The 27,230-nt window shown below is 47.0% G+C and overlaps 2 protein-coding genes across 3 annotated transcripts in view; one reads left to right on the plus strand and one right to left on the minus strand.

Moving 5' to 3' along the window:
* The window catches only part of YY1 (YY1 transcription factor), a 36,433-nt gene extending 24,451 nt beyond the window's left edge, over positions 1-11,982 (minus strand). The window contains exon 1 of the mRNA XM_032287416.1: positions 11,051-11,982. Coding sequence (XP_032143307.1) covers positions 11,051-11,729 — 679 coding nt within the window. The 5' untranslated portion in view covers positions 11,730-11,982. The remainder of the gene's footprint in view (positions 1-11,050) is intronic.
* On the plus strand, positions 11,716-26,759 carry LOC116557769 (serine/arginine repetitive matrix protein 3-like). 2 transcript variants are annotated; one of them, XR_004271691.1, is made up of 3 exons: positions 11,716-12,510; positions 25,504-25,559; positions 26,560-26,759. XR_004271691.1 is itself a non-coding variant. In XM_032287417.1 (2 exons), exons 1-2 carry the CDS (start codon positions 11,728-11,730, stop codon positions 25,507-25,509), a joined length of 789 nt encoding a protein of 262 aa, XP_032143308.1. In that variant the 5' UTR covers positions 11,716-11,727; the 3' UTR covers positions 25,510-26,270. The 2 variants fall into 2 exon arrangements, 1 of the variants encoding a protein (XP_032143308.1); XM_032287417.1 differs by lacking the exon at positions 26,560-26,759 and having other exon boundaries at positions 25,504-26,270.
* Positions 26,760-27,230: the final 471 nt, after the last annotated feature.

A 27,230-nucleotide genomic window follows, 5' to 3' on the forward strand; every position in this document is an offset into this window, starting at 1 on the left:
TTACGGCAGGCAAGACACTCCCTTCAGCCAGGGAGCGAGGTGGAATGAGTGAAAAACAAACTATTCCACCCCAGCCTGAGGAAAAAAAAAACCCAGTAAAAAAAAAAAAAAAAAAAAAAAAAGAAAAAGTCAAGTTGCAAAGAAAACTTCTAGAGAAATGACAAAAGATACTAGCTTTTGTTGCCAGAAGTAACCAAAAGAACAATATTTGACTGTCTCATTTTCACCATGAGCTAGATACATAGTAAAGCAATACATCAAATACTGTCGGTATATGCTACCATTTGACTACTTTTTGCAAAAAGAAAATCAGAAGTTTTTACTAAATACAATAAAAATTTATTATGCTGTAAAATAACAGTAATTTTTAATCATTACATTACAGGCCATATATACATACAAGTTTCTTTTTTTTTTTTCTCTGAGACGGAGCTTCACTCTTGTTGCCCAGGTTTGAGTGTAATGGTGCAATTTTGGCTCACCACAACCTTGGCCTCCCGGGTTCAAGAAATTCTCCTGCCTCAGCCTCCCGAGTAGCTGGGATTACAGGCATGCGCCACTACGCCTGGCTAATTTTTGTATTTTTAGTAGAGGTGGGGGTTTCTCCATGTTGGTCAGGCTGGTCTCAAACTCCTGACCTCAGGTGATCCGCCCACCTCGGCCTCCCAAAGTGCTGGGATTATAGGTGTGAGACACCACTCCCAGCCTATAAGTTTCTTTGTTCAAAAAAATATCTTGGCCAGATGCAGTGGCTCACGTAATAAATGGGGAAGGACAATTAACTCACCTGAAGTCAAGAGTTGAAGACCAGCCTGGCCAACATGGTGAAACCCCATCAATAATGAAAATACAAAAATTAGCCAGGCATGGTAGCGTGCACCCGTCACTCCAGCCTCTACTCTTAACCTTGCCTGGTTTCACATTTAAAAGTTTCTATTTTTCCATATGGTACTATTCAAAAGGTTAAAGGTATTATATTAATAAATAAGGTCCTGGCCTATCCCAATCCCTCAGCTGCTCAATTTCCTTCTGTTATCAAAACAATAACCACTCACAGTCTAGTTTGAGAAGCAAAGCAATAAACTGAGTTTGCAGACTCCAGTCTCCGGTCAAAAAGATATAATTAAGGAACTAAATGGGAAGGCTAGAAAGCACTCTACAAGTTCATAGAAGTAAAAAGACGGAGTCTCATCTCCCTTCCACGCTCCAAGCAAAGTGGTTTTCTCAGTGTCTAGTAAAAGGTAGTCAATACAATTTACCCTCTTGCCTTCCTCTCATGACCTAAAGCCCAGTCTACTCTCCAACACCCAAGTCAAGATCTCATCCCTTCAAGAGGCCGTTCATTCCTGTCACTCCAGCCTCCACTCTTAACCTTGCCTGTTTTCCTCATTTATTAAATAATGAGGCCAGGCACGGGAACTCACACCTGTAATCCCAGCACTTTGGGAAGCCAAGGCAGGAGGATCTCTTGAGGCCAGGAATTAGAGACCAGCCTGAGAACAAAGAGAAACCCTGCCTCTACAAAGAATGGTAGAGGGGAGGGGAGGAAGGGAGGGAAAAAGGATACACCAATCCTGAAAGGCTAAAACAAGGTAATGTGTTAAACGCCAACCATCATGTCTGGGAAATTGAGTAGTGTGCAAAAAAAGCCCCTGTATTCCACTTCCCCCCTCTCCTAGGTTTCAGGGGGAACAGCAGGTCTTGTGCCTTGCATTAGGAACTTGCCAGGTTCCTGTTGACTGAAGTACACAGGCGGTGCTAGCACATCTATTAGCTTGCCATTACCTCTGTAACAAAACAACCACCAATTTGGTGGTTTGGAACAACAAGAATTTATTCTCTTACAGTTCTAGAGGCCCGTAGTGAGAATCACTTTCAGAGCTATAAAGCCATTGAGTGGGTTCCTTCTGGAGGCTTTAGTGGAGAACCTGGTCCCTAACCTCTTCTAGCTTCTGAAGGCTGCCTGTATTCCTTGACCTCTTCTCTTCACCTCACTCCAACCTCTTGCACCTCTCCTACATCCTCTTTGGCAGTCAATCTCCCACCACCTTCCTGTGAACACAAGGACACTGTAGCCATCTGGATAGTCCAGACTACTCTCCGCATTTTGAGAACCTTGGTTTAATCACACTTGCAAATAAGGTTAACACCCACAGGTTACAAGAATTAGGATCTGGCTCTCTTCGAAGTCATTATTCAGTCAACCACAGTATGTTAATCATAAAAATCTCTCTTTTTCAGACAGAATCTTACCATCGCCCAGGCTGTAGTGGAGCTCACTGCAGCCTTGACCTCCTGGGCTCAGGTGGTTCTCCTGCATCAACTTCCTGAGTAGCTGGGGCTACAAGCACATGCTACTATCTCTAGCTTTTTTTTTTCCCCCTGTAGAGACAAGGTCTCACTATATTGCCCAGGTTGGTCTCAAACTCCTGGCCTCAGATCCTTCCATCTCAGTCTCCCAAAGTGCTGGGATTACAGGTGTGAACCACCATGCCCAGCCACATTCTATAATACATTTTTTAGGCGGCTCTAAGAGAGCACTGTGAAATCTGTCACTACATTGGCTGAAAAATGCCAGTACTACCACTTAGTGGTCCCTTCATACATAAAGGAATTGATTTTTGAATTCAGTCCTAATAAAAGCTTTATTTCCTTAGAATAAGTATCGGATAAAGGTAACATAAGTCCTTTTTTATCTTGACTGGTAGGAAGCTCATTAGGGTTGACCTCAATGTTTCCTGTGATCCTGATTTTCTATTTTCACCTTCACCAACTGACATATTTACCTATGTATGTATGCATGTATGTGTTTAGCTAGATTTTGTTTCTCCACACCTTGTATTTTAGACCACTCTAGGTTACTCCTGGCAAAAAGACAAAAAAGACTCACCACTGCCATCACCCAAACTTTCACCGAAATGGGGAGAGCTAAACATTTGGGATTCACTGCTAAGCAACAGGCAAAAATCATGACATAGGCTGTTTCCCAGTTTTTCCTACTAATAAAGACCTTAAGAAAGGATACCATCATTATTAAGTACCCGTTTCGTTCTGGCAACTGCCACGTTTCTTGCAAAATCTTTAAAGTATTAAACTCTATGTTTTTGGCTGAAGAAACTGACCTCAGAAATAACAAGCAATGCATCTAAAGAGCAGTAAGTAGCAGATCTGATATTTGAGTCAAAGATTGACTCTAAAGCCCATGATGCCTCTAAAACGGAACACTTCTCCACCTTCTCTCTATTGCTAATACTTGTTTTCCATCTATACAGAAATAGACCAAAATAAGTATTTTGGTATAAGCACTGGATTCTGCCTTACAGACAATTCCATCCATTCATTCACTCAATATTCAAAGTCCAATACTCTCCTGAAAAGAGAGGTCCTGGCACCAACAGAACAGCTTCTTGCACAGCAATGGCAGCCCCTAACCCTGCTTCACAGATCTATTTGAGGAGAAGAGTTAATTTACACAAGAAAGCTGGGTGCAGTGGGCTCAAGCCTGTAATCCCGGTACTTTGGGAGGCTGAGGCAGGCAGATTACTTGAGGTCAGGAGTCTGAGACCAGCCTGGCCAACATGGTGAAACCCATCTCTACTAAAAATACAAAAATTAGCCGGGTGTGGTACACGCCTACAATCCCAGCTACTCAAGAGGCTGAGGCAGGAGAATCACTTGAACTCAGAAGGTAAAGGTTGCAGTGAGCTGAGACTGTGCCACTGCACTCCAGCCTGGGCAACAGAGCGAGACTATCTTGGAGGAAAAAAAAAATTACACAAGAAACAGTCCATCACAAATAACCATTTATATTTTTTAAATTGTAATTTATATTGTTTTAATGTTTAACCACATCTGAAACCACGGTGTAAAACTAAAGTAAGTGAATGGCTATTAAGAATTTTACTCAAGCTGCGTGGAGTGGCACACACCTCTAGTCCCACTTACTAGGGAGGCGAAGGCGGGAGAACCGCCTGAGCCCAGGAGTTCAAGGCTACAGTGCACAATGATCACACCTGTGAATAGCCAGCACACTCCAGTCTGAGCAACATAACAAGAACCTGTTTCCAAAAAAAAAATTTTTTTTTTGCTCAAGAGTTCCTAATATGCCATTTGCCAGGTCATGTTTAAATGGAAGAGTTTTGCTTTAAGAAACTGAGTAAGCTGGGTACAGTAGCTCACACCTATAATGTCCACACTTTTGGGAGGCCAAGGCGGGGAGATGACTTGAGGTCCGGAGTTTGAGACCAGCCCTGGCAAAAACATGGTAAAACCCCTGTCTCTACTAATACAAAAAGTTAGCCAGGCATGGTGGCACATCCTTGTAATCCCAGCTACTCAGGAGGCTGAGGGAGAAGAATTGTTTGAACCTGGGAGGCAGAGGGTGTAGTGAGGCAGATCAAACAACTGCAATCCAGCCTGGGTGACACAGCAAGACTCTGTCTCAAAAAAAAAAAAAAAGAAGAAAAATTGAGTATGTTGTTATATTTGTAAAGGAATAGAATTTTCTTGTTATAAAGATTGAAAGTGACTTTCAGGGTACTGCTATCCCAACTCATTTTACAAAGATCCCAAGGTCACTGCCCTATAGAGAGGAAATAAGATGCTGCTGGCTTTGTTACTGGTAATTATTCATGAAGTTGAACACAACTGAGAAGATACTTAGAACTAGGAAATGGCTTGGCTCCCCGTATGTGTTGTTATTAAAGTTCATCATACATGAAAAGGTGCAAACCTATCCAGCAGTCAGCTAACTTCTAAAATTTCCCTTGGCTCTTCCTAACAATCTGCTACAACAGTAATTACATTAGTGTTATTTTCTAAATCCAAGTCATGATTCTGATAACTCTGTCTCTACAAAAAATTCGCCGTGCCTGGTGGTGCGCGCCTGTAGTCCCAGCTCTTGGGGAACCTGAGGCAGGAGGACTCCTTGAGCACAGGAGGTGGAGGCTACAATGAGCTGAGATTGGGACACCGCACTCCATGCTGGGTGACAAAGTGAGACCCTGTCTCAAAAAAAAAAAAGAAAATTCACTTTTGCTTACTTACTCTTCCTACTGGAAGTATTAAGAGCACAGAGAAAATAAATTAGTAAATACCCTTTCTTAAGTAATGCTCATTGCAATAATTGTTTTACTAATATAATCTAAGTTTTCCAGCCTTAAAACACACTGACCTTGTTAAGCAGGTTTCAAAAACAAACTAGAAATGCCTTTTGTAAATATTCACCTAGGAGACGGACATGGATGTTTTAAAAATTTTACCCTCTTCCAAAAGCCTCAAATGCTAACTGTGGATGACCTCTTCCTGATGCGGATTTTTTTTCCCCCACTAGGGGGAGTGAGTCGTTGATAGTAGGAGGGAAAAGGAAAGGTTAATAACCTGGAGTGGAGAGTCTGACAGCACAAGGGGCTTTATCCGGAAGCTAAAGCTTTCAGAGCCACCAGATCAGGAATCCAGATCTATGACTTAGGCTGCCCTATGTAGGTCATGAGGTTGAAGTGATTACTTTGGATGGCTTTTTGAGCTTGGCTCCATGGAAATTCATGTTTATAGCATCTCTACTTAGTGATAAATAGCACAGTTTTACTGGGGGGATGAAAAACCCAGAGACTGAATGGCAAACGATCGTGACTAGTGATTTTCGGCAAACCTGCATCTTCCAAACTTATAAAATTGAGAAAAATTCAATGCATTTCAACTTACTTGCATTTATTGATTTTAGTATCAATGGTTTTCTGGTCATACACGTTTTGCTTAATCCAGAACAAGCCACTTCTCTATTCAGTGTAACAGAATAGTAATTATTATTTTTGCCTCTTCTTCAGCAATTTTATTTGTCTGTTCTCAGAAGGTCACAGCTCAGGTAGGGTCTGACCACCCCACATACCAAACAAGGTCCCACCAAAGGTTTTCTACCTGGGGCATGAGGCTGCCCTGGGCACACCAGAGGAGGGACCACCGATTCCCAGCCGTGAAGGAGGTGCCACTCAGCTGCCGGCACTTTGAGAAGGCACAGCCCCCACCCAACCTAAGCTGTACTGGCTGGCAGGGCACAGGATTGGGGGGGGATGACACAGTCCCAACTGTGCACCTGTCCCTGCACCTGTGCCATCCTCATTAGCCACGGACAGGCAGTATGCACATGCTGGCCTCGCCTCACAAAACACATGTATGCAAATGGAAACGGGACGGGGTGGCCATGGACATGTTGGCTCCTTCCCACAGTTCCAGGCATCTATGTAGCAGTTCACGCACATGGCAATGCAACATCTGCTCCAAATTAGTTAACTGCTCTGAGTTAAAATATCAACAGCCTTAGAGAGGTGCAGTTTCTCACCACCTGAAATCTCAAGATTTTAAAATCACCTAGATTTCTCACTAAATGTTTTAATTCTCAGTTTTTAATCATTATCTTCCCTATTCAATGCAATAAGTGGTTTAGTTTATAATTAACTAAGTTATAAAACAGTTATTCCTATGTAACAGCATGACTATCTAGGGAAAAAATACATAGTACTGTACCCAAAATCTGTCAACACTGAAATGTTTATTAATTACATATAGTGAAAAAGCCCAAAGTAAACACTGGCATTAAAGCAACTGATTAAGATTATTCAAAACACAGTTGAAGCTGGGTGTCTGTAGTCCCAGCTACTCAGGAATTTGAGGCAGGGGGATAGTCTGAGCCCAGGAATTCAAGGCCAGGCCTAGACAACAAGGCAAGACCCCATCTCTAATTTAAAAAGCAACAACTAAAAAACTCCCAGATGCACAGAGGTCCCAGCTACTAGGAAGGCTGAGGTGGGAGGATTGCTTCAGCCCAGGAGATCGAGGCTGCCGTGAGCTGTTGATTGTGCCACTGCACTTTAGCCTGTGTGACAGAATGAGACTGTTTCAAAAAAAAAAAAAAAAAGTGTGTGTTGGGGGATGCAGGCCGGTAATCCCAACAATTTGGGAGGCTAAGCGGGGTGAATCGCCTAAGCTCAGACCAGCCTGGGCAACATGGTGAAACCTCATCTTTACCAAAAATAAAAAATTAGCGGGGGCCAGGCGCAGTGGCTCACACCTATAATCCAGCACTTTAGGAGGCCGATGCGGGCACTGATCACAAGGTCAAGAGATTGAGACCACCCTGGCCAACATGGTAAAACCCTGTCTTTACTAAAAGCTGGGCGTGGTGCCGCACACCTGTAGTCCCAGCTAGTCAGGAGGCTGAGGCAGAAGAATCACTTAAACCCAGGTGGCAGAGGTTGCAGTGAGCCAAGATTATGCCACCACACTCCAGCCTTGCAACAGAATGAGACTGTCTCAAAAAAAAAAAAAATTAGTACCTCCCAGGTACTCAGGAGGCAGAGACTGCAGTGAGCGGAGATCTCACCACTGCACTCCAACCTGGGTGACAGAGTGAGACCCCCATCTCAAAAAAATAATAGTAAAAAGAGAGCGAAAAAAGCAGATATCTAGGGACCCTTTAAGGCTTAAAACTACTAAAAAAACTATTAGATTCCTATGCCGATGTTACATTCAAAAGATGCCTACCAGAGTGCTGTTACTGTGGGAAATTAAAGGAAGATGACATGCAAGCAAAAGAAACCCATAAAAATCCAAATATTTAGTTTCCAGAAATATGGTGACTCCCACTATTTTTTTTTATAGCATCTCACTCTTTCCCTCAGGCTGGAATACAGTGGTTTAATCACAGCTCACTTGCAGCCTCGATCTCCCAGGCTCAGGTGATCCTCCCACCTCAGCCTACCAAGTAGCTGGGACTGACTACAGGCATATGCCACCACAACTGGATAATTTTTATTTTTATTTTGCAAAGATGGGGGTCTCACTATGTTGCCAAGGTTGGTCTCGAACTCCTGAGCTCAAGCGATCCTCCTGCCTTGGCCTCCCAAAGTTCTGGGACTACAGATGTGAGCCACTGCACCCAACCTAATTTTTTGTTTTTTAAACTAGCTAAGAAGTACCTAGACTAGTAACTACGTGTACAGCTATTTTTACAAGGACTTCAAGTAACTCAGCTTGGGACTTATGAAAACTGTTACTTCACAGTTCATTCCAAACTAAGGGGCTATTTTAGTGAAAATACAGTGTAGTTAAAACCTTCCTGCCTAGGATCAAATGAGATCAAGTGCACAAAAGTAGTCATGCTGCCTACCATACTCAACCTATATGTACATATACATACAAATTTAGCCCAACTTTCATTCCTCCGTTTGTTACAGAATTATACTGACTGTATCGCGTCATTTCAGTTCTGAAGATAAAATCATTTTCAGAATTGGAACTTGGGAAATGCATTATTATCCACAAACTCTCGCTTCTCTTCAGTAATAATTTCAAACCACAAGGACAAGGAAGGGGTATAGTCTACCACAAAACACATGCCCGAGGAAACAGGCCATCCTATGTTACTGCCATTAAATACTTATAACCATCTTTATGCAGAATATTCTACCACACTAACTAGACAACCAACACTTTAAAGAAATGGACAGTATAGCCAGAGGTGGTGGTGGACGCCTGTAATCCCAGCTACTTGGAAGGCTGAGGCATGAGAATCACTTGAACCCAGGAGGGGGAGGTTGCAGTGAGCCAAGATCGTAACACTGCACTCCAGCCTGTCTCAGAGCAAGACTGTCTCAAATTAAAAAAAAAGAAAAAGAAATGGACGTGAAAACAACCTCAAACTGTGCCACCTTAATAGCAACCTCTTGCACAGGGGAAGTAAAGACTTTTAAATGCTTACTTAATTGTACATTAACTTCCATCAGTCAAGCCCCTCAGACTTTTTCCCCTAACTGGCTGACTTGATACTTACCACTTCATCAAGCAAAGCCATACACTACCAAGTTCTCTGGGTGTAAAAAAAGTGGGCCAGCAATTTGCTAAGATAAAATGCAGAACATGTAAAAATACGTCGGTTTTCTCAATTACTCTAATTCCACACACGAGAAAAAATATACTCTTTTAGTGGTTAATGTATCTTAAAAAAAGACTTTTTTTTTTTGAGACAGTGTTACTCTGTCACCCAGGCTGGAGGGCAGTGGCGCAATCTCAGCTCACACAACCATCTCAGCTCACACAACCTCTGCCTCTTGGGTTCGAGTGATTCTCCTGCCTCAGCCTCCAGAGTAGCTAGGGTTACAGACGCCCGCCACCACGCCTGGCTAATTTTTGTATTTTTAGTTGAGACAGTGTTTCACCATGCGGGCGAGGCTGGTCTCAAACTCCTGACCTCAAGTGATCCGCTGGCCTCTGCCTCCCAAAGTGCTAGGAATAAAGGTGTGCGCCACCGCACCCTGCCAAAACCATGACTATTAGTTCCAATATGATCAGTGTTTAATCTCTTGAGCTACCAAAATACATGGAAGTTATCTTCTGACAACCATTAAGTAAAATACTCATGTTTCATTTAAACATGGTTTCTGCTAAACTCAAACTACTTGAATTCTACTAGGCACCTTGGAGGCAGGAGAGCGCCTGTTACCACTTCCTATTAGGTTTTGACAGCTCCTCGACTCCTTTGCTCTGGCCTCTTTCAATCACAGATCCATCCAGCGGTAGTTGTCTCACCTCGAGACTTTCACTATATACAAGCAAGCTAGCTTTTTCAGTGCAGCCTCTTCATTTCTATCTCATACATTTCTCTGAAGTCTATCTTTTAATACTCACCATATTTTGAGTCTCCATCCAGTTCTAAGAATTTATGAAGTAGCTTTAAAGTAACTATAGGGGAAGGGGCTCCACCACTTAAATGGAGTATTAAACGTAATCATCACAGGCGTTAGATTAACTACTATGTCAGAATTATTCTCAGTCTTTTTAGTATCTCAGCAATTTAGCTAGGTAGTATATAAATATACTAATAGGATACTGACATTAAAATCAGCACTGAATTAATAATTACCTTTGTAAAGAAAAGATAAAGAATTTACACCTGCAGATAATATCCTTTTGCTATATAGATGGCTTTTCTGACCTTCGTTAAAAGTATTAAAACGGTAAAACAAAACCCCCCAGAAAAACTTTGCTTTCTGGCATCTTTCTTTTCATGGGGAAAACAGGTACCTTTCTACATACAAAGTAAAACGCATAGAGGCCTAAAATTAAACTACCCGATTTTATTTACTAGCAAAGGTCCACAGTCGAGTAAACTAACCCAACCTATTCACAAAGAGCTAAATACTTGGGCGGGGGGGAAGCTTTCCCAAAATCTAAGTGACTAAAAATTATCCGCTAAGATTCACAGGCCCTTTCCACTAGGTACTGCAGGACGACGAAAAGGCCAGGAATTCGCTGGCAACGGCGGTGACAGGCTCAGACTGACGCTCGGAGCCCGCACACGCGAGCCCTACGTGCAGCCCAAGTCCCGCCCCGCAGCAAACGACGCCTCAGGCGAGCGTGACCGCCGGGGCACGGTCCAGCCCGGCGCTGGGTGGGCGGGGAGCAAGGAGGCCCGAGACGCCCACGCGCGCCGCGTCGCCCCTTCTGGAAAGTGCCTCCCGCGAGCAGTTGGGAGTCCCGAGAAGTTGGGGGCGGGCGGGGCAAGCGCCCGCGGCGCCCCCGAGTGGCCGGCGGGGGAACGGCAGCGCCGGGCGGGGGCGCGCGTCCCGGAGACGGCAGTCCCCGGCCCGCGAGGCCGCGGCGCAGCCCCGCCAACGCCCGCCCGGGCCGGGGGCGCGCGGCGGCCGCCACAACGGGCTGGCGGGCGCGCCCGTTGGTGCGGGCGCGGGGGAGCGAGCGCGCCGGCCCCTCCCCCGGCCGTCCCCGCCCCACGCGACGCTTCCCCCTCTCGGAGAAACTACGCCATTGCGGCCTAGCCGGGCGGCGCCGGCCCCTCCCCCCGCCGCCCGCCGCCATCTTCGCGGCCCGCCGCCCGCCGCCGCCGCCGCCGCGCCCCCGCCGCCGCACGGCCCGCCATCTTTTGGGGCCGCCATACTTGCCCTGGCGAAGAAGATGGCGGCGCCCATCACACACATAAAACATGGCTTCCCTTCAAAACAAAAACATCCCGGGGCCGGGGCGCGCGGCCGGCGCTCACCTGAGGACCACATGGTGACCGAGAACTCGCCCTCCAGGGTCTTGATCTGCACCTGCTTCTGCTCCCACTTCTTGTTGCCCGGGTCGGCGCCGCCGCCGCCCGCCGCGCCGGCCCCGCCGCTCAGGTAACTCTTCTTGCCGCTCTTCTTGCCGCCGCCCTTCTTGACGCGGCCGCCGCCCGACGACGACGAGCCGCCGCCGCCGCTCTTGCCGGCCGCCGCCACGGTGACCAGCGTCTGCTCGATGTAGTCGTCGTCGCCGCCGGCCGGCGCGGGCACCGGGATGAGGATCTGGTCCTCGAAGCCGTCCTCGGCGCGCAGCCCGTCCGAGTCGTCGCCGCCCACCACCTCCTCGCGCGTCTGCACCAGGATCACCTCCTGGTGGTGGTGCACCTGGGTCGGGTCGTCGGTGACCAGCGGCTGCAGCGCGATCATGGGCGGGTGGTGGTGGTGGTGGTGGTGGTGGTGGTGGTGCACGGCGTGCCCGTGGCCGCCCCCGCCGCCGTGGTCGCCGCCGCCGCCGTCCTCGTCGTCGTCGTCCTCCTCCTCCTCCTCGCCCACCACCGTGGTCTCGATGGTCTCCACCGGGATGGTCTCCACCTCGATCTCGTGCAGCTCCACGATCTCGGCCGGCATCTCCGAGCCGTCCGTGGCGATGTAGAGGGTGTCGCCCGAGGCCATGGCTGAGGGCTCCGCCGCCACGGCCGCGGCGGCCTCGGCTCCTCGGCTGCGGGCGGGCGGGCGAGGAGGCGGCCGGCCGTGGGGAAGGAAGGCAGAGGGAGGAAGGCGGCGAGCGGGCGGGGGGAGAGGGGGCGGGCGGCGGGGGAAGGGGCGGGCGCGGCGGCCGCGGCGGCGGCGGGGCTTCCCCGCCTCCCTCGCCTTGGTGCGCCCCGCGCTCGCTCGGCCGCTGCTCGTCCCGGCTCCCCGCCTCGCCTCGCCGCAACCGCCCGCCCTGGCCGCGCCTCCTCCTGCCCTCCGGGCCGGCGCTCCGCTTCCCCCTTCCTCCTGCGCCTCCGCCTCCTTCCACACAAATACCAACTCCTCAGCCCGAGCCCAGATCTCGCCGCCGCCGCCGCCGCCACACTCTGCTCGGGCCGGGCCTCGCGAGACTTCCGCGCTGGCCTCAGCCCGCCCCGCCTCACTGCCACTCGCCCGCTCGCCCTCTCGCTCCTCCTTCTCTGCCAATCGATCTGCCCGCTGGCTGCCGAGGCCCCGCCCACTCGCCGGGCTCCTCCTGGATTGGGGCCGGTGGGACCGGGGGCGGGGCCGCCCGCACGCGCGCTGGCTGGCCGGCCCGCGGCGCGTGACGTCAGCGCGCCGCCGCCGCTGCCGCTGCCTCCCGCCGCTCGGTGTCGCGCGGCTCCCGCCCTCCGCGGTGCAACAGCCACAAAACGCGCTGCCTCGGGCCCGGGCCGCACTCGGGAGCGGGGTGTCGCCGCTGCAGCCGCCGCCTCGGGAGCCGGTGAGCGGTCCGCGCGGCCCCGGGCACCACGGGGGCGGGAGCCCGAGGAGAAGGGAGGAAGGGGCCGGCCGGGAGCGGGGTTGAGGCCGGTGGGCGGCGCGGGGGCCGCGCGGGGAGCGGCCGGCGCGCGCGGGGCGGCCCCGTCGCCCCAATAAAGTCTGCTTTGACGAGAAACGCCTCTGATTCCTTTTTCGCGTCGGGCGGCGTTTGCTCTTGCCGCCTGGCTTCGGGCGAGCGGTGGCCGCCGGGTGAGTGTGGAGGGCGGAACGGACAAAGACGGGTGGCGCGGGCTGTGTCCCGCATCTTGCCGCGAGCGCCCGTTTGGGTGCCGTGCAGAGCGCGTGGGGCGGCGCGGGCTCGACGGAAGCGCCCGCGGAGCCCCGGGGCCACCGTTGGGTGGATGTCCGTTATTCTTTTGTGACCCGCGGAAACCTGAGACGCAGCCGTTGGGTGCCTGTTTCCCCGTAGATCTTAGAACTACAAGGTCCTGGCGGCTCTGCTGTGGCTCGGCTATTTATAGCTTTCTAAAATTTCCTCCTGAGCTTTCCCTTTTTCGCTCTCCAGCCATTGTTTCCCTTGCCCACCATTTCCCCCTATTTGTCACTTTCATAGGTGCTCCTTCTTAGGCCTACCAGGTTTTGCATTTGTCTCATCATTGAAAATTCCACATTTTTACCGCCGTGTCCTCCGTTATACCTGCCACAGAGCCTAGTTTTTTTGTTTTTTTTTTTTTTTTTTTTTGTGGCACGGATTAACGGCAAGTTAAACCTTCCTGAATAAGATATATTGCATCGAAGTGTTTTTGCTCTTAATCTGTCCTTTTGGTCGACCTGACAGTTTGCCTTGAAGCAAAACAAAGATCTCGTGATTTTTTTTTTTTTTTTTTTTTTTTTTGAGACGGAGTTTCGCTCTTGTTACCCAGGCTGGAGTGCAATGGCACGATCTCGGCTCACTGCAACCTCCGCCTCCTGAGTTCAAGCAATTCTCCCGCCTCAGCCTCCTGAGCAGCTGGGACTACAGGCGTGCGCCACCATGCCCAGCTAATTTTTGTATTTTTTAGTAGAGACAAGGTTTCACCACTTTGACCAGGATGGTTTCGATCTCTTGACCTCGTGATCCACCCGCCTTGGCCTCCCAAAGTGCTGGGATTAAAGGCGTGAGCCACTGCGCCCGGCCTAGATTTCGTGATTTTTAAGGAAACCATGACAAATTGGAGAGTGAGAAAGGTGTGTCTTTGTTATACTCGTTTGGCCGATTTAACTCCTGTGTGAATTTGTTCAACTTGAATATTCTCAACATTTACTGTTTTCTAATAGTGTTGAAGCAGTTGAGTCCCATGATTATTCTGAACAGTACTCAATACGTTAATCTTAGACTCATCTTGTTAACACAAGCAGACTTCTTACGTTTGGGAACACACTAAGAAACAGTATATACACTCTCATTAAAAGGCGACTTTATAAATCCTAGTCCCTACTTAACATTGCTAAATGTCATTGGACTTCATTTTTGAGAATATTAGTGTAAGGAGTGAAAAATTAGATCGTTTTCTCTTTGAGCTTTGAATCCTGAATAATTCCCCTTGGAGTGCTGCACCCACACAGTTTGGAGAAGTCAAATCTGTTGAATGAAGTCATTTCTGGCTTTGTAGCTTATAAACTGCTTAAGTATTTCACAAATGAAAACCAGTTGTGGGAGATTTTTACATGTCTTAATGATTTTTAAATTTCACTTTCCCCACTGTCTAGTAATTGATGGGGAAATGGCTTTGCAAGTAGTTGATACTCCCCCATAGACACCAGTTGAGAGCAAGAGAAATGAGGGAAGTACCCATTAAGCATCCTGGCTTCTGAGTTGTAGATCTGTAGATGTTCACATTCAAGTGGAGAAAGCTGAAAAGGATTCAAAGCTCTGAGGAATGGTGTTAGGTCAGAAACACTGAGATGCTCCTGAAGGCCATTCCGGTTACCTGCTCCAGAAACAGCTTTTTAAACTTGCCCCACAACAGATGACCTGTTAAGGCAAGCCTTAAGTTTTCTCTAGTGGGAGATGTTCTTCTACTGTTTATGGAGTATCTTATGACTAGACACACAAAGATAATGTGTTATATTGGCTCTCGCCTGCTTGCACTTGCTGCTAAAGGTAAAAATTACTTTAAAAGGACAGGTCAAATTGCAGTTTCAGAATCATGGGACTCTAAAAGTGAGGATAGGCCGGGCATGGTGGCCCATACCTATAATCCCAGCACTTTGGGAAGCTGAGGCGGGAAGATCATCTGAGGTGGGAAGATCACCTGAGGTCAGGAGTTAGAGACTAGCCTGGCCACCATAGTGAAACCTTATCTCTACTAAAAATACAAAAATAAGCCAGGCGTGGTGGTGCACACCTGTAGTTCCAGCTACTCAGGAGGCTGAGGCAGGAGAATTGCTTGAACCCAGGAGGCTGAGGTTGCAGTGAGCCGAGATCGCGCCACTGCACTCCAGCCTGGGTGACAGAGTAAGACTCTGTCTCAAGAAAAATAGTAGTAAGTAAAAGTGAGGATAATTTCACTGCTGTGTTTTTTGTTTTTGTTTCTGTTTTTCTGAAGCAGGGTCTAGCTTTGACTCCCAAGCCTAGAGTGCAGTGGCGCAATCATAGCTTACTGCAGCCTTGAACTCCTGGATTCAAGCAGTCCTCCCACCTCAGCCTCCCAAGTAGCTAAGGACTACAGGTGCACCTTCACCATGCCCAGCTAATTAAAAAAAAAAAAAAAATTTTTTTTTTTTTTTTTTTTGAGATCAGGTCTTGCTCTGTTGCGCAGGCTGGTCTCTTGCCTCGGACTCCCAAAGTGCTGGACCCAGCCTCCCAACTTGTATTCTTTTCTGTTTATACAGAATGCATTGGGATTCTCTCTGAACTCCTAGAATCCTTTTATTTTGGGAGCAAATGATTATTGTCACGTAATTAAACTGGTATTTATCTTACACCTATCTGAGCAAAGGCTGTGACTGTGTCTGTCAGCTCAGTGCCTTGTACGTGAAGGTATCGTTTGCTTGCTTGCTTTGTTGTTGAGATGGAGTCTCTCTCTGTCGCCCAGACTGGAGTGCAGTGGTGCGATCTCAGCTCCTTGCAACCTCTGCCTCCCAGGTTAAAGCAATTATCCTGCCTCAGCCTCCCAATTAAGCTGGGACTACAGGCATGCGCCGCCACGCCCAGCTAAATTCTTTTTGTATTTTTAGTAGAGATGGGGTTTCACCATATTGGCCAGGCTGGTCTCGAACTCCTAACCTCAAATGATTCACCCACCTCTGCCTCCCAAAGTGCTGGGATTACGGGAGGGAGTTACCACTCCTGGTAATGAGTCATTGATTCATTTTCATGCAGGAAAATGAATTTTAGGCCGGGCGCGGTGGCTCAAGCCTGTAATCCCAGCACTTTGGGAGGCCGAGGCGGGTGGATCACGAGGTCAAGAAATCAAGACCATCCTGGTCAACATGGTGAAACCCGGTATCTACTAAAACTACAAAAAAAAAAAAATTAGCTGGGCATGGTGGCGCGTGCCTGTAATCCCAGCTACTCAGGAGGCTGAGGCAGGAGAATTGCCTGAACCCAGGAGGCGGAGGTTGCGGTGAGCCGAGATCGCGCCATTGCACTCCAGCCTGGGTAACAAGAGCGAAACTCCGTCTCAAAAAAAAAAAAAAGAAAATGAATTTTAAAGCACCATGACAGAGGGGAATTCTGTGTGATACTGCTTGACCATTTCTTAGTCACTCAAGTTTTTCAAAAGTTCCAACTTTCTGTAAAGCTTCCATCTCAAAAAAAAAGAAAGCTTCAAGTTTACCCAGAAATTGAACATCAGCCAGGCAAGGTGGCTTACACCTCTAATCCTAGCACTTTGGGAGGCTGAGGCAGGCGAATCACCTGAGGCCGGGAGTTCGAGACCAGCCTGACCAACATCGAGAAAACCTGTCTCTAATGAAAATGCAAAATTAAGAAGAAGAAAAAAAAAGAAAATACAAAATTAGCTGGCTATGGTGGCCCATGGCTGTATTCCCAGCTACTTGGGAGGGTGAGACAGGAGAATCACTTGAACCCAGAAGGCAGAGGTTGCAGTGAGCCGAGATCGCACCATTGCACTCCAGCCTAGGCAAGAGCAAAAAACTCCATCATACACACACAAAAAAGGAACTGAACATCAACAACTATAGAAGAAATAGTATTAGATACATCACAACAGTTGTACAGCTTTCTGGAATCTCCAGGAAATCAGAGCTCACTAATGCCTGAGGAGATGCAGTGACAAATAACCTACAAGGGAATATTCCTATGGCTACCTTCTCAGTACAACATTAGGACAGGCCGGGCGCGGTGGCTCACGCCTGTAATCCCAGCACTTTGGGAGGCCGAGGCGGGTGGATCACGAGGTCAAGAGATCGAGACCATCGTGGTCAACATGGTGAAACCCCGTCTCTACTAAAAATACAAAAAAAGCTAGCTGGGCATGGTGGTGCGTGCCTGTAATCCCAGCTACTCAGGAGGCTGAGGCAGGAGAATTGCCTGAACCCAGGAAGCGGAGGTTGCGGTGAGCCGAGATCGCGCCATTGCACTCCAGCCTGGGTAACGTGAGTGAAACTCTGTTTAAAAAAAAAAAAAAGAAAAAGAAAAAAAAAAACATTAGGACAAAGATATGGACTCTTAGCCAACAGCTGCTTTGCCATCTCCTCACCTGCCTCATTTTCCGTTCTTTCATTTTCTGAAACTATCATTAAATACTCAAACTTGGATTTAAGGAAGGAGGGCAAGGGGTGAGAGTAAGCAGAACAATAAAGGCTAGTAAGAGATGCAATACCTCTCCTTCCTAGCCTAGTCTGGAGAGTATCTTCTTTATTACAGGGAGGCTGACTATCAAATCTGATTCGGCTATATCTCTAAAAGACTGGGATTGATTCAGGCCATGAACTCATGCTAAATAATTTCCCTTATCACTACTATTTTGGCTGCCTCATGAAATTGCTTTTTGGTTAATTCTAATGTCTAGTTCTTTTGCAGTTCCTTCAAGTAGGAAATTGGTGCTCTCCATCAGTTACAGTATTGAGACTGTTAGACCCAGATAGAGCATCTAGTCCAGACTTTATTTTGCAGACAAGGAAACCACCTAACAGAGGAGATGTGCTCAAGGTCACGTGGCAGTGTGGTAAAACCGTAGTGATTAAGGTGAAGCGAGAGCTTGACTTTCCTGCCTTTTGTGAGGCTGCAAAACCTATGTCAATTTCAGTAGTATGATCCTGTTCCAATTCAGATCCATGCCCAATTTTCAATGAAATGTTTTCAAAAATCAGAATGAAAATTTTATGCATGCATCTAAATTAGTTACCCCTAGTTTGGATCTAAGTTAAGTGAAAAACTAGGTATGCACATGTTCTTAACTGTCTAAACTTACAAATATCCTTCTTGGTTGTGGAATCTTTGAAACTTGGGCTATTAAGAGATACTTCTCCCACCAAATCAATGCATATATTAGATTAGGAGTTTAAATTATGGTGAAATACCCTTTGTTCCTTTTATTTTAGACAGGCCTCTCTGTGTCACCCAGGCTGGAGTGCAGTGGTGTGATCTCTGCTTGCTGCAACCTCTGTCCTAGGCTCAAGTGATTTTCCCAACTTAGCCTCCTGAGTAGCTGGGACTATAGGTGCATACCACCATGCCCTGATAGTTTTTGCATTTTTAGTAGAGACAGAGTGTCACCATGTTGCCCCAGGCTGGTCTCCAATTCCTAGGCTCAAGCAATCCACCTGCCTTGGCCTCCCAAAGTGCTGGGATTACAGGCATGAGCCACTGTGCCCAGCCCCAAACTACATACTACATATGTTTATATGGGGGTTTTTTGTTTGTTTTTTTGAGATGAAGTCTTACTCTGCCACCCAACCTGGAGTCAGTGGCACGATCTTGGTTCACTGCAACCTCTGCGTCTCAGGTTCAAGCAAGTCTCCTGCCTCATCCTCCCGAGTAGTTGGGATTACAGGCACACACCGCCATGCCCAGCTATTTCTTTTTTATTTTTAGTAGAGATAGTGTTTCATCATGTTGGCCAGGCTGGTCTCAAACTCCTGACCTGAAATGATCCACCTGCCTCAGCCTACCAAAGTGCTGGGATTACAGGCATGAGCCACGGCACCAGGCCTCCTAACTGTATATGTTAATAGGTGAAATCTCATGTCTGTAAAGCTGACACTCTTTATGTAGCATTTTATTTTATGTACTTTTATAAGACCTTAGATTCTTTTTCTTAGGCCAAGTGGTTTATTACAATGATTGAACCTGATTATTGCCCATAAATATAAAGAAAGTTGAAATCTTTAGTAATAGCTTAGCCTGTTTTTCTCTGCTTTGCTAGTATAATGTCCCTCCAAAGAGGCTAAATGAACTTACTTGTGCTTCAGTTCCTCCTACTGCCTGCCCATCCCAACAAATGTGCAATGCACAATTAAACAGAACGAGTTGAACTTTTGTTTTGAAACAGGGTCTTACTCATCACCCAGGCTGGAGTGAGTGGCAGGATCTCAACTCACTGCAGCCTTGACCTCTCCATCTAAAGCGATCCTCCCTCCTCAGCCTCCCAAGTAGCTTGGACTACAGGCATACACCACCACGCCCAGCCAATTTTTATATGTTTTGTTGAGACAGGGTTTTGCCAAGTAGCCCAGGCTGGTCTTGAACTCCTGGGCTCAAAGGATCTGCTCTCACAGCCTCCCAAACTGCTGGGATTACAGGCATCAACCTGGCCAAAAATTCTTTAATCCATGGTAACTTTCATAGCCACACTTGTTTTCACAGAAGCACGTGTATTGCATTGTGGAAATGCAGGAAGTCAGTTCATGTATTTTTGTGTGTGAGGCAGGTGAGCATGATGGAGTGGGAGAGCTTATATGATTTGGGAGTTAACTTACTTACTTGTTCTCTCTATGAAACTGGGCAGTAACCTTCTGATAGGCATTTTTTTTCTGTTTGTCAAAAAGGAGTGACACCACACAGGGAGTTAGGTGAGACCAGCTGTTCACCATTGCCTCATACCTGCAGTGCAAGGCCCAGAGGGTAGATAGAGTTGTGAACAAGTACAAGACAGGTATACTTGTCTTCACGAGGTCGACAGGCCAGTAGGAGTTCAGCTGTAAACAGATAGTTCACAAGTACATATCTAATTTTTTTTTTTTTTTGAGACGAAATCTGGCCCTGTCACCCAGGCTGGAGTGCAGTGGCACGATCTCAGGTCAGTGCAGTCTGCGCCTCCCGGGTTCAAGTGATTCTCCTGCCTCAGCCTCCAGAGTAGCTGCGACTACAAGCACCTACCACTACACCAAGCTGGTTTTTTTGTATTTTTAGTGGAGATGGGGTTTTACCATGTTAGCCAGAATGATCTTGATCTCCTGACCTTGTGATCCACCCGTCTGGGCCTCCCAAAGTGCTGGGATTACAGGCGTGAACCGAGTCTGGCCTTTTTTTAAATTTTTATTTATTTTTATTTTTTTGAGACAGAGTCTTGCTCTGTCACTCAAGCTGCAGTACAGTGGCATGATCTCAGCTCACCACAACCTCCCCCTCCCGGGTTCATTTTGTTCCTTTGCCTCAGCCTCCCGAGTACCTGGGCTTACAGGTGCATGCCACCACACCTGGCTAATTTTTGTATTTTTAGTAGAGTTGGCGTTTCACCATGTTGGTCAGGCTGGTCTTAAACTCCTCACGATCCACTCACCTTGGACTCCCAAAGTGCTGGGTTTATAGGCATGAGCCACTGCGCCCTGCCCATATCTAATATTCATTTATAGAAGTCCTAGAAAGAAGTGAGAGTTTGGGGACAGAATCTAGCCTAGCCTAGTAAGATAAAGGCCTTCATGAGAAAGGGACATTTCAACTGTGACTTGAAAGTCGTACAGAACACGAAGTGCCCATCCCAGCGCTTGTTTTAGTGTTAATACCTGTGTGAAACAAGAGTTGATAAAATAAGTCAGGTGATAGATCTGTAAATACTTGGGATAAACCCAGAGCGTGCAGTATAAAAGGGCTATTTTTAGCCTCGGAAAATCAACAAATTAGTTCACTGAAACTGCTACAGAGGATGGCTGAGGTTTTCTCAGCACTTGATTAACATTAGGTCCTACTTTTTAATTTTTACTTGTTTTTTATAAGCCATTCCTTCTTCCAAGTTCCCATTGATCTTGGGGGTTGATAATGGAAATCGTTTTTGGAGTTCTGGGCCTTGGAAGGTAGACCAGCTGCCAAGTGAATTAGAAAGGTACTTAGCTGCAAAGCTGGTCAGCGGGAAGTGCAGAATGTAGAGTCATACAAATCTGAGTTCAGGTCCTGGTTCTGCCATTTTTCATCTGTGTGACTATCAGAAAAGTCTTATAACTTCTCAACTTGTCATTTTGTCAGCTGTGAAACAGGAATAAGCCGGGTGTGGTGGCTGACACCTGTAATCCCAGCTCTTTGGGAGGCTGTGTCAGGGAGATGACTTGAGGCCAGGAGTTCCTGACAAGCCTGGCTAACATAGCAAAACCCCATCTCTGCTAAAAATACAAAAAAATTAGCTGGGTGTGGTGGCACATGCCTGTAGTCCCAGCTACCCAGGAGGCTGAGGCAGAATTGCCCATACCCGAATGACAGAGGTTGCAGTGAGCCAAAATTGCACGCCTGCATTCCATCCTGGATGACAGAATGAGACCCTGTCTCAATCAATCAATCAGTCAATCAATAAAACAGGAATAATAATACTTTTACCGGCCTTCAGGGGTTATAGAAATCTGTAACGGTAAGCAAAATACCTGAATTCAGTGTGCAAATTAAGGAAGAGGGCAAAGTGTTCGTACTCTCCAGGACTGGCTCTGTTTCCTTCTTACCCTTCTTGTTCCTAGGTGAACTGGCCTGCCCACTCATATCTCACTATCTGTGTGTGTTCTTTGCATTCAGGCAGTGCTAACTTCAGGACTAATGCTTATAGGCAGGACCCGGTGCTCACTTAGTTTCTTAGGACACACTGCTAGCCAGACTCTTTTTTATTATTATTATTTTTAAAAGAGATTTGCTATATTAATGCTAAGTTTTTAATCTCTGAGCAAGGTGAATTACTAATCAAAATGAAATAAATGGCCCGGTTGCAGTGGCTCACGCCTGTAATCCCAGCACTTTGGGAGGCCGAGGTGGGTGGATCACAAGGTCAAGAGATGGAGACCATCCTGGCCAACATGGTAAAACCCTGTCTCCACTTAAAAAAAAAATTAGCTGGCCGGGCGCGGTGGCTCACGCCTGTAATCCCAGCACTTTGGGAGGCCGAGGCGGGTGGATCACGAGGTCAAGAGATCAAGACCATCCTGGTCAACATGGTGAAACCCCGTCTCTACTAAAAATACAAAAAATTAGCTGGGTATGGTGGCACGTGCCTGTAATCCCAGCTACTCAGGAGGCTGAGGCAGGAGAATTGCCTGAACCCAGGAGGCGGAGGTTGCGGTGAGCCTAGATCACGCCATTGCACTCCAGCCTGGGTAACATGAGTGAAACTCCGCCTCAAAAAAAAAAAAAAAAAAAAAATTAGCTGGGCATGGTGGCATGCACCTGTAGTCCCAGCTACTTGGGAGGCTGAGGCAGGTGGAGGTTGCAGTTAGCCGAGATAGTGCCACCACCCCACTTCAGCCTGGCGACAGAGCAAGACTCTGTCTCAAAAAAAAAAAAAAACCCAGAATAAATGACCTGTTGTAGTGTGTTCTGTGCCAGTCAATGTCTCAACATTAGAGTTACTTTTGGAAGTGTTTCTGTGTCCAAGATCCAGCTGTTGGGGTCTGACTGGTAGTTTTTCCTTTGTGACACAGAGGTGCTTTGGCCAGAAAGGGTAAACCAAGAAGACTTCACAAGGGCATTTTCTTGATGGGGTTCCTCAGCTGCCCTCAGAGACAGAGCAGTCCAGAAGTGGGTGAGACAAGGAAAGAGGAAGAGACATCAGTCTTTTCTACATTCCTTTCTTGCACCTAGTATCGTGTGTTGCTCTATCCCTGGGACTCCTGCCTTGCATATCTTAACTGCTTTTTCCGTCGTTTTCTCGCTTCTAGCTTTTCTTCCTCTTGCCACTCGCCGCCTTCTGCATGATCCCCTGCATCATCTGATCCATTCATGTGACATTAACTGCCGCCTACATGCTGACCATTCTTTTTTTTTTTTTGTATTGATGAGGTCTCACTATGTTGCACAGGTTGGTCTCCAACTCCTGAGCTCACACAATCTTCCTGCCTCCTGGAGTGCAGTGATTACAGTTGTGAGCCTCTGCGCCTGGCCGGGCTGACCATTCTTAAACCTCTCTGTCTAGTCTGGAGTATCTGCAGAGCTCTCAGTCCATGTCCCACTGTTCTAGATCGCCAGACTCAGTGTCCCACAGGTACCTCAGACTCACTTACTGGGCCTAGCTGACCTGAGCCATCCCTTCCTCTCTGCACTGGACCTGCTTCCTCTCCAGCACTTGCTCTCACCCGTCACATTCAGTTGCTCAGGACTGAACTCTGGAAATCATCTTGACTCCTTTTGCTCACTTATTCTCCGAATGTAACCACCAAATTCTGATGCGTTTACCTCCTTGGTGTCTCTCAAACCCAACTCTTCTCCATGCCTGTGACTGCTGTCCTTACACGGGCCCTGGCTCACTCTCTCCTCTCGCCTCTGCTGACCAGCTGTTCTCCCTGCCTCCAGTCTTCCTTCCCCAAGGCACTCCCAGATTTTCCCTGCAATAACATGTAACCATATCACTGCCCTGATCAAAACCTTCAGTGGCTTCCCAGGGCTTCAGCTTCTCAGCAAGGCATTCCCAAGCCTTCCAGCCTTATTTCCCTTCCTTCCTATTACCTCGAGGTGTGTACCATGACAGTTCGTATCTTTGCTTTGAGACAGATCTTTTCCTCTGCCTAAAATATCCTTTCCCACCTTCTTCAACTTTATACTTCTTCCAAGACAGCCTGGACGACCTCTCTAGGACGCTTTCCTTGGAAGGGTATTTCCATAGCACTCTGCCCAAATTGCTATCATTGTACTTCCATTATAATACATGTGTCTGTTTTTTTTTTTTTGTTTTTTTTTTTTTTTTTTTTTTGAGACGGAGTCTCGCTCTTGTTACCCAGGCTGGAGTGCAATGGCGCGATCTCGGCTCACCGCAACCTCTGCCTCCTGGGTTCAGGCAATTCTCCTGCCTCAGCCTCCTGAGTAGCTGGGATTACAGGCACGCACCACCATGCCCAGCTCATTTTTTGTATTTTTAGTAGAGACGGGGTTTCACCATGTTGACCAGGATGGTCTCGATCTCTTGACCTCGTGATCCACCTGCCTCCGCCTCCCAAAGTGCTGGGATTACAGGCTTGAGCCACCGCGCCCGGCTACATGTGTCTGTTAATGCTTCTGTTTTCCCACAAAAGCACACAAGGTTCTTCGAGGGCAGGGATGGTGTCTCATTTGCCTCTTATTCCCAGAGGGAAAAGAGTCAGCCCAGTCTGGACACATGGTGGGCCCTACCTGAACAGAGATACCTGCTGGTGTACTGCCTCCACCCTCCTCCAGCACCTGTTGCCTGTAGGGTAGTCCAGAATCCTTAGCTGGGTTTTAAGCAAACATGGTATGCCAAAAAAAAACAAAAAAAAAAACACCTTATTTGAATTTTTTTTAATATTTAGCTGGTCCATTGACTCCCCAAACTCTCAGGGAGTTTCTGAATCTTTCTGGGCCAATTTCTTCATCTGTGAAAGAGGAATGTTACCGTTCAAGATTGTTATAAAGTGTGATTGAAATAATATGTATAACACATCTGGCATGTAATAGGTGCTACATAAATTTCCTCATCTCTTACTGTTTTTCTCCCTTTCTCCTGCACTGTTCTGAGCAGCCTCCATCCACAACACACACACACACACACACACACACTCTCTCTCTCTCTCTCTCTCTTTCTCTTTCTCTCTCTCTCTCTCTCTCTCTCTCTGGCATCACAGAAGCGCCGTCGTTGATGAATATTTCCCTCCATTTTCCATTCCTCCACTAAGGGGTGCCTTTTTTACATTCACTTACCTCTCTACTCTGTTCAGATCCTGCCTGGACTAAAGGCTTGCCCAGATCCTACAGTTAAAAGGAATTTCTTCTCATTCCTTTCCTGGTCTATTTCCCTATTGCACGTACTATTTCTAACTTAGTAGTCAGCTGTCTTATTTTAATCACGAAGATAGTTAACTGGGTAGGAAACTTCTAGGGGAAAAGGATGTTTCTTCTGTATTTTTGTAGCTCACTGTGGTTCTGAGCACTCTGGGCCTGGAACATGTAAGGCGTTAACGATTGTTCACTTTTAGCCAGGGGAGTTGGGATGATAGGAAAATGCTTCTCAACCTGGCTAAACAGTGTCCTCAGATTCTTAAAGGAATCAGACTCTTTTGGAACTCTGAATTTTAACTTACTTGTCCTTAAGATTTTGTCTTATTTGCAAGCAAATAAGCTACCGGAAATTAGACACAATTCTAGAAAATCTATTATTTCAAACACAATGAAAAATCAGTCTTGGAATTATTTTATAATGTGAGGAAGGTAAAGAAAATTGCTTGCCCCAAACATGAAAGTGATATATGTTTCTATTTATGTTCTCAAAGGGATATTCCAAAAGGAGTTGGTTCTACGGAAATCCTTGAAGTAGACTGTGTTTTGGGAAAATCATCTCATTTCGACCTGCTCAGATTCGGCTGTCACAGTCTTCCTTACAGCCCCCTGAAAGCAAATGGTAAAATCTTGTTAGAACAACTACCACAACAAAGAGGGAGTCCTTATAAAACAACGATTTCCAGTCTTACTGATTGATGTATTAAGCCAGCCGTTAGCAGGAAACAGTGTAATTTGTGTTACAGGTAGTTAGGGATGTTTTATAGATCTGCTCACACATACCTCTTCTAGCCATTAAGTAGTAACTTCCCTTGGACTCTGCTCATCCCTTTTTTTTCTTCATATCTTTAGATGTAAAGCTTCCTAGATGGAGAATAGAACTATTCCACTTCTGGCTTCTACTTGGAGTAAGTAGCCATGTCCAGCAGTGAGTTCATGCTGTAGGGATTCATTAGTACCCATCTCTTCAGTGTTCAGAGTTGCAAACTTGCCACTGCATGCCCTCACGCATGTATAGCTCTTAAATCACATTTCCTCACCCTCTATTTGGACTGTTGTATTTTTAGGGTCCAAATTTAGTAACTTACATGTTACATAATTAATGTGTAGATTTTCATCTTATTAGATATATCTGTCATATGAACCTACTGATGTTGGGGAGGGGGTGTCTTGATTCTCACTCAACATATCTTACCTGCCAGCTTGATATTAATAATAGCAGCTAACTTTCATGTAGCCCTTACCATGCGCCAGGCATTGTTCTAAGCACACATATTAACTCATTCAGTTGGCACAGCCATGAGGTATAGGTACTGTTAGCTCCAATTTATGGTTTACAGATGTGTGATCAATATACAGTTTATGGGGTGCTTTTTCAACTTTAAACCCAAGTGAAACCTGGGTTATGGATCATAAATACCTTTAGAAACCACGTGGGGGAAATGGTGGAATACGCTACTGTATGTCGTGTGCATGTATGTGCATTTGCTTAAAGAATGTGTGGGTGTGGGGTCCCTGTGGCAGTCACTTCATTGCCTGCCTAACTACTTTTTTTTTTTTTTTTTTGAGACGGAGTCTTGCTCCATCACCCAGGCTGGAGTGCAGTGGCCAGATCTCTACTTACTACAACCTACACCTCCGGGTTCAAGCGATTCTCCTGCCTCAGCCCCCTGAGGAGCTGGGACTAGAGGCGTGTGCCACCATGCCTGGCTGATTTTTCTATGTTAAGTAGAGACGGGGTTTCACCATGTTGGCCAGGCCGGTCTCTGACTCCTGACCTGAAGTGATCCACTTGCCTTAGCCCCCAAAGTGCTGGGATTACAGGCGTGAGCCACCGTGCCTGACCCCGACTATTCTTTCAACAACCAATGTTCCTTTATTACAGAGCCTCAGTTTTTTTCTTTTCAGATGTGGAGTAGAAATCTTCTGATCCCTTGAGGAGCGGGAAAGAGTCTACGTTAGCTTTAGGGGTGAATCCTGATTGGTTAAACAACCAGTGGATCTGCAGAGTGGGGGAGAATGTGACCCAATTCTGGCCAGTGAAATGTAAAGGGAAATGTGCTATTAGAGAGGCTTCTCTTCCCTAATAAAAACATAGAACTTCAGGATACAGCCCTCTTTGCCTGCCTGAAAACCTGTGTGATGGCCAGGGTGGCGGCTGCCACCTAAAGAATAGGGTAAGAGCCAGGCGCGGTGGCTCAAGCCTGTAATCCCAGCACTTTGGGAGGCCGAGGCGGGTGGATCACGAGGTCAAGAGATCGAGACCATCCTGGTCAACATGGTGAAACCCCGTCTCTACTAAAAATACAAAAAATTAGCTGGGCATGGTGGCGCGTGCCTGTAATCTCAGCGACTCAGGAGGCTGAGGCAGGAGAATTGCCTGAACCCAGAAGGCAGAGGTTGCGGTGAGCCGAGATGGCGCAATTGCACTCCAGCCTGGGTAACAAGAGCGAAACTCCGTCCCAAAAAAAAAAAAAAAAAAAGAATAGGGTAAGAGAATTACAGTCATTGGTCAGGCACTATCAAGCATGAACTTACTACCACTGGGCTGCACGTGTGAGCCACTATACAGGGATGCT

The sequence above is a fragment of the Sapajus apella genome, unplaced genomic scaffold (genome assembly GCF_009761245.1).
Source record: "Sapajus apella isolate SASKATOON/1434 unplaced genomic scaffold, GSC_monkey_1.0 scaffold20, whole genome shotgun sequence".
Taxonomy (NCBI): Eukaryota; Metazoa; Chordata; class Mammalia; order Primates; family Cebidae; genus Sapajus; species Sapajus apella.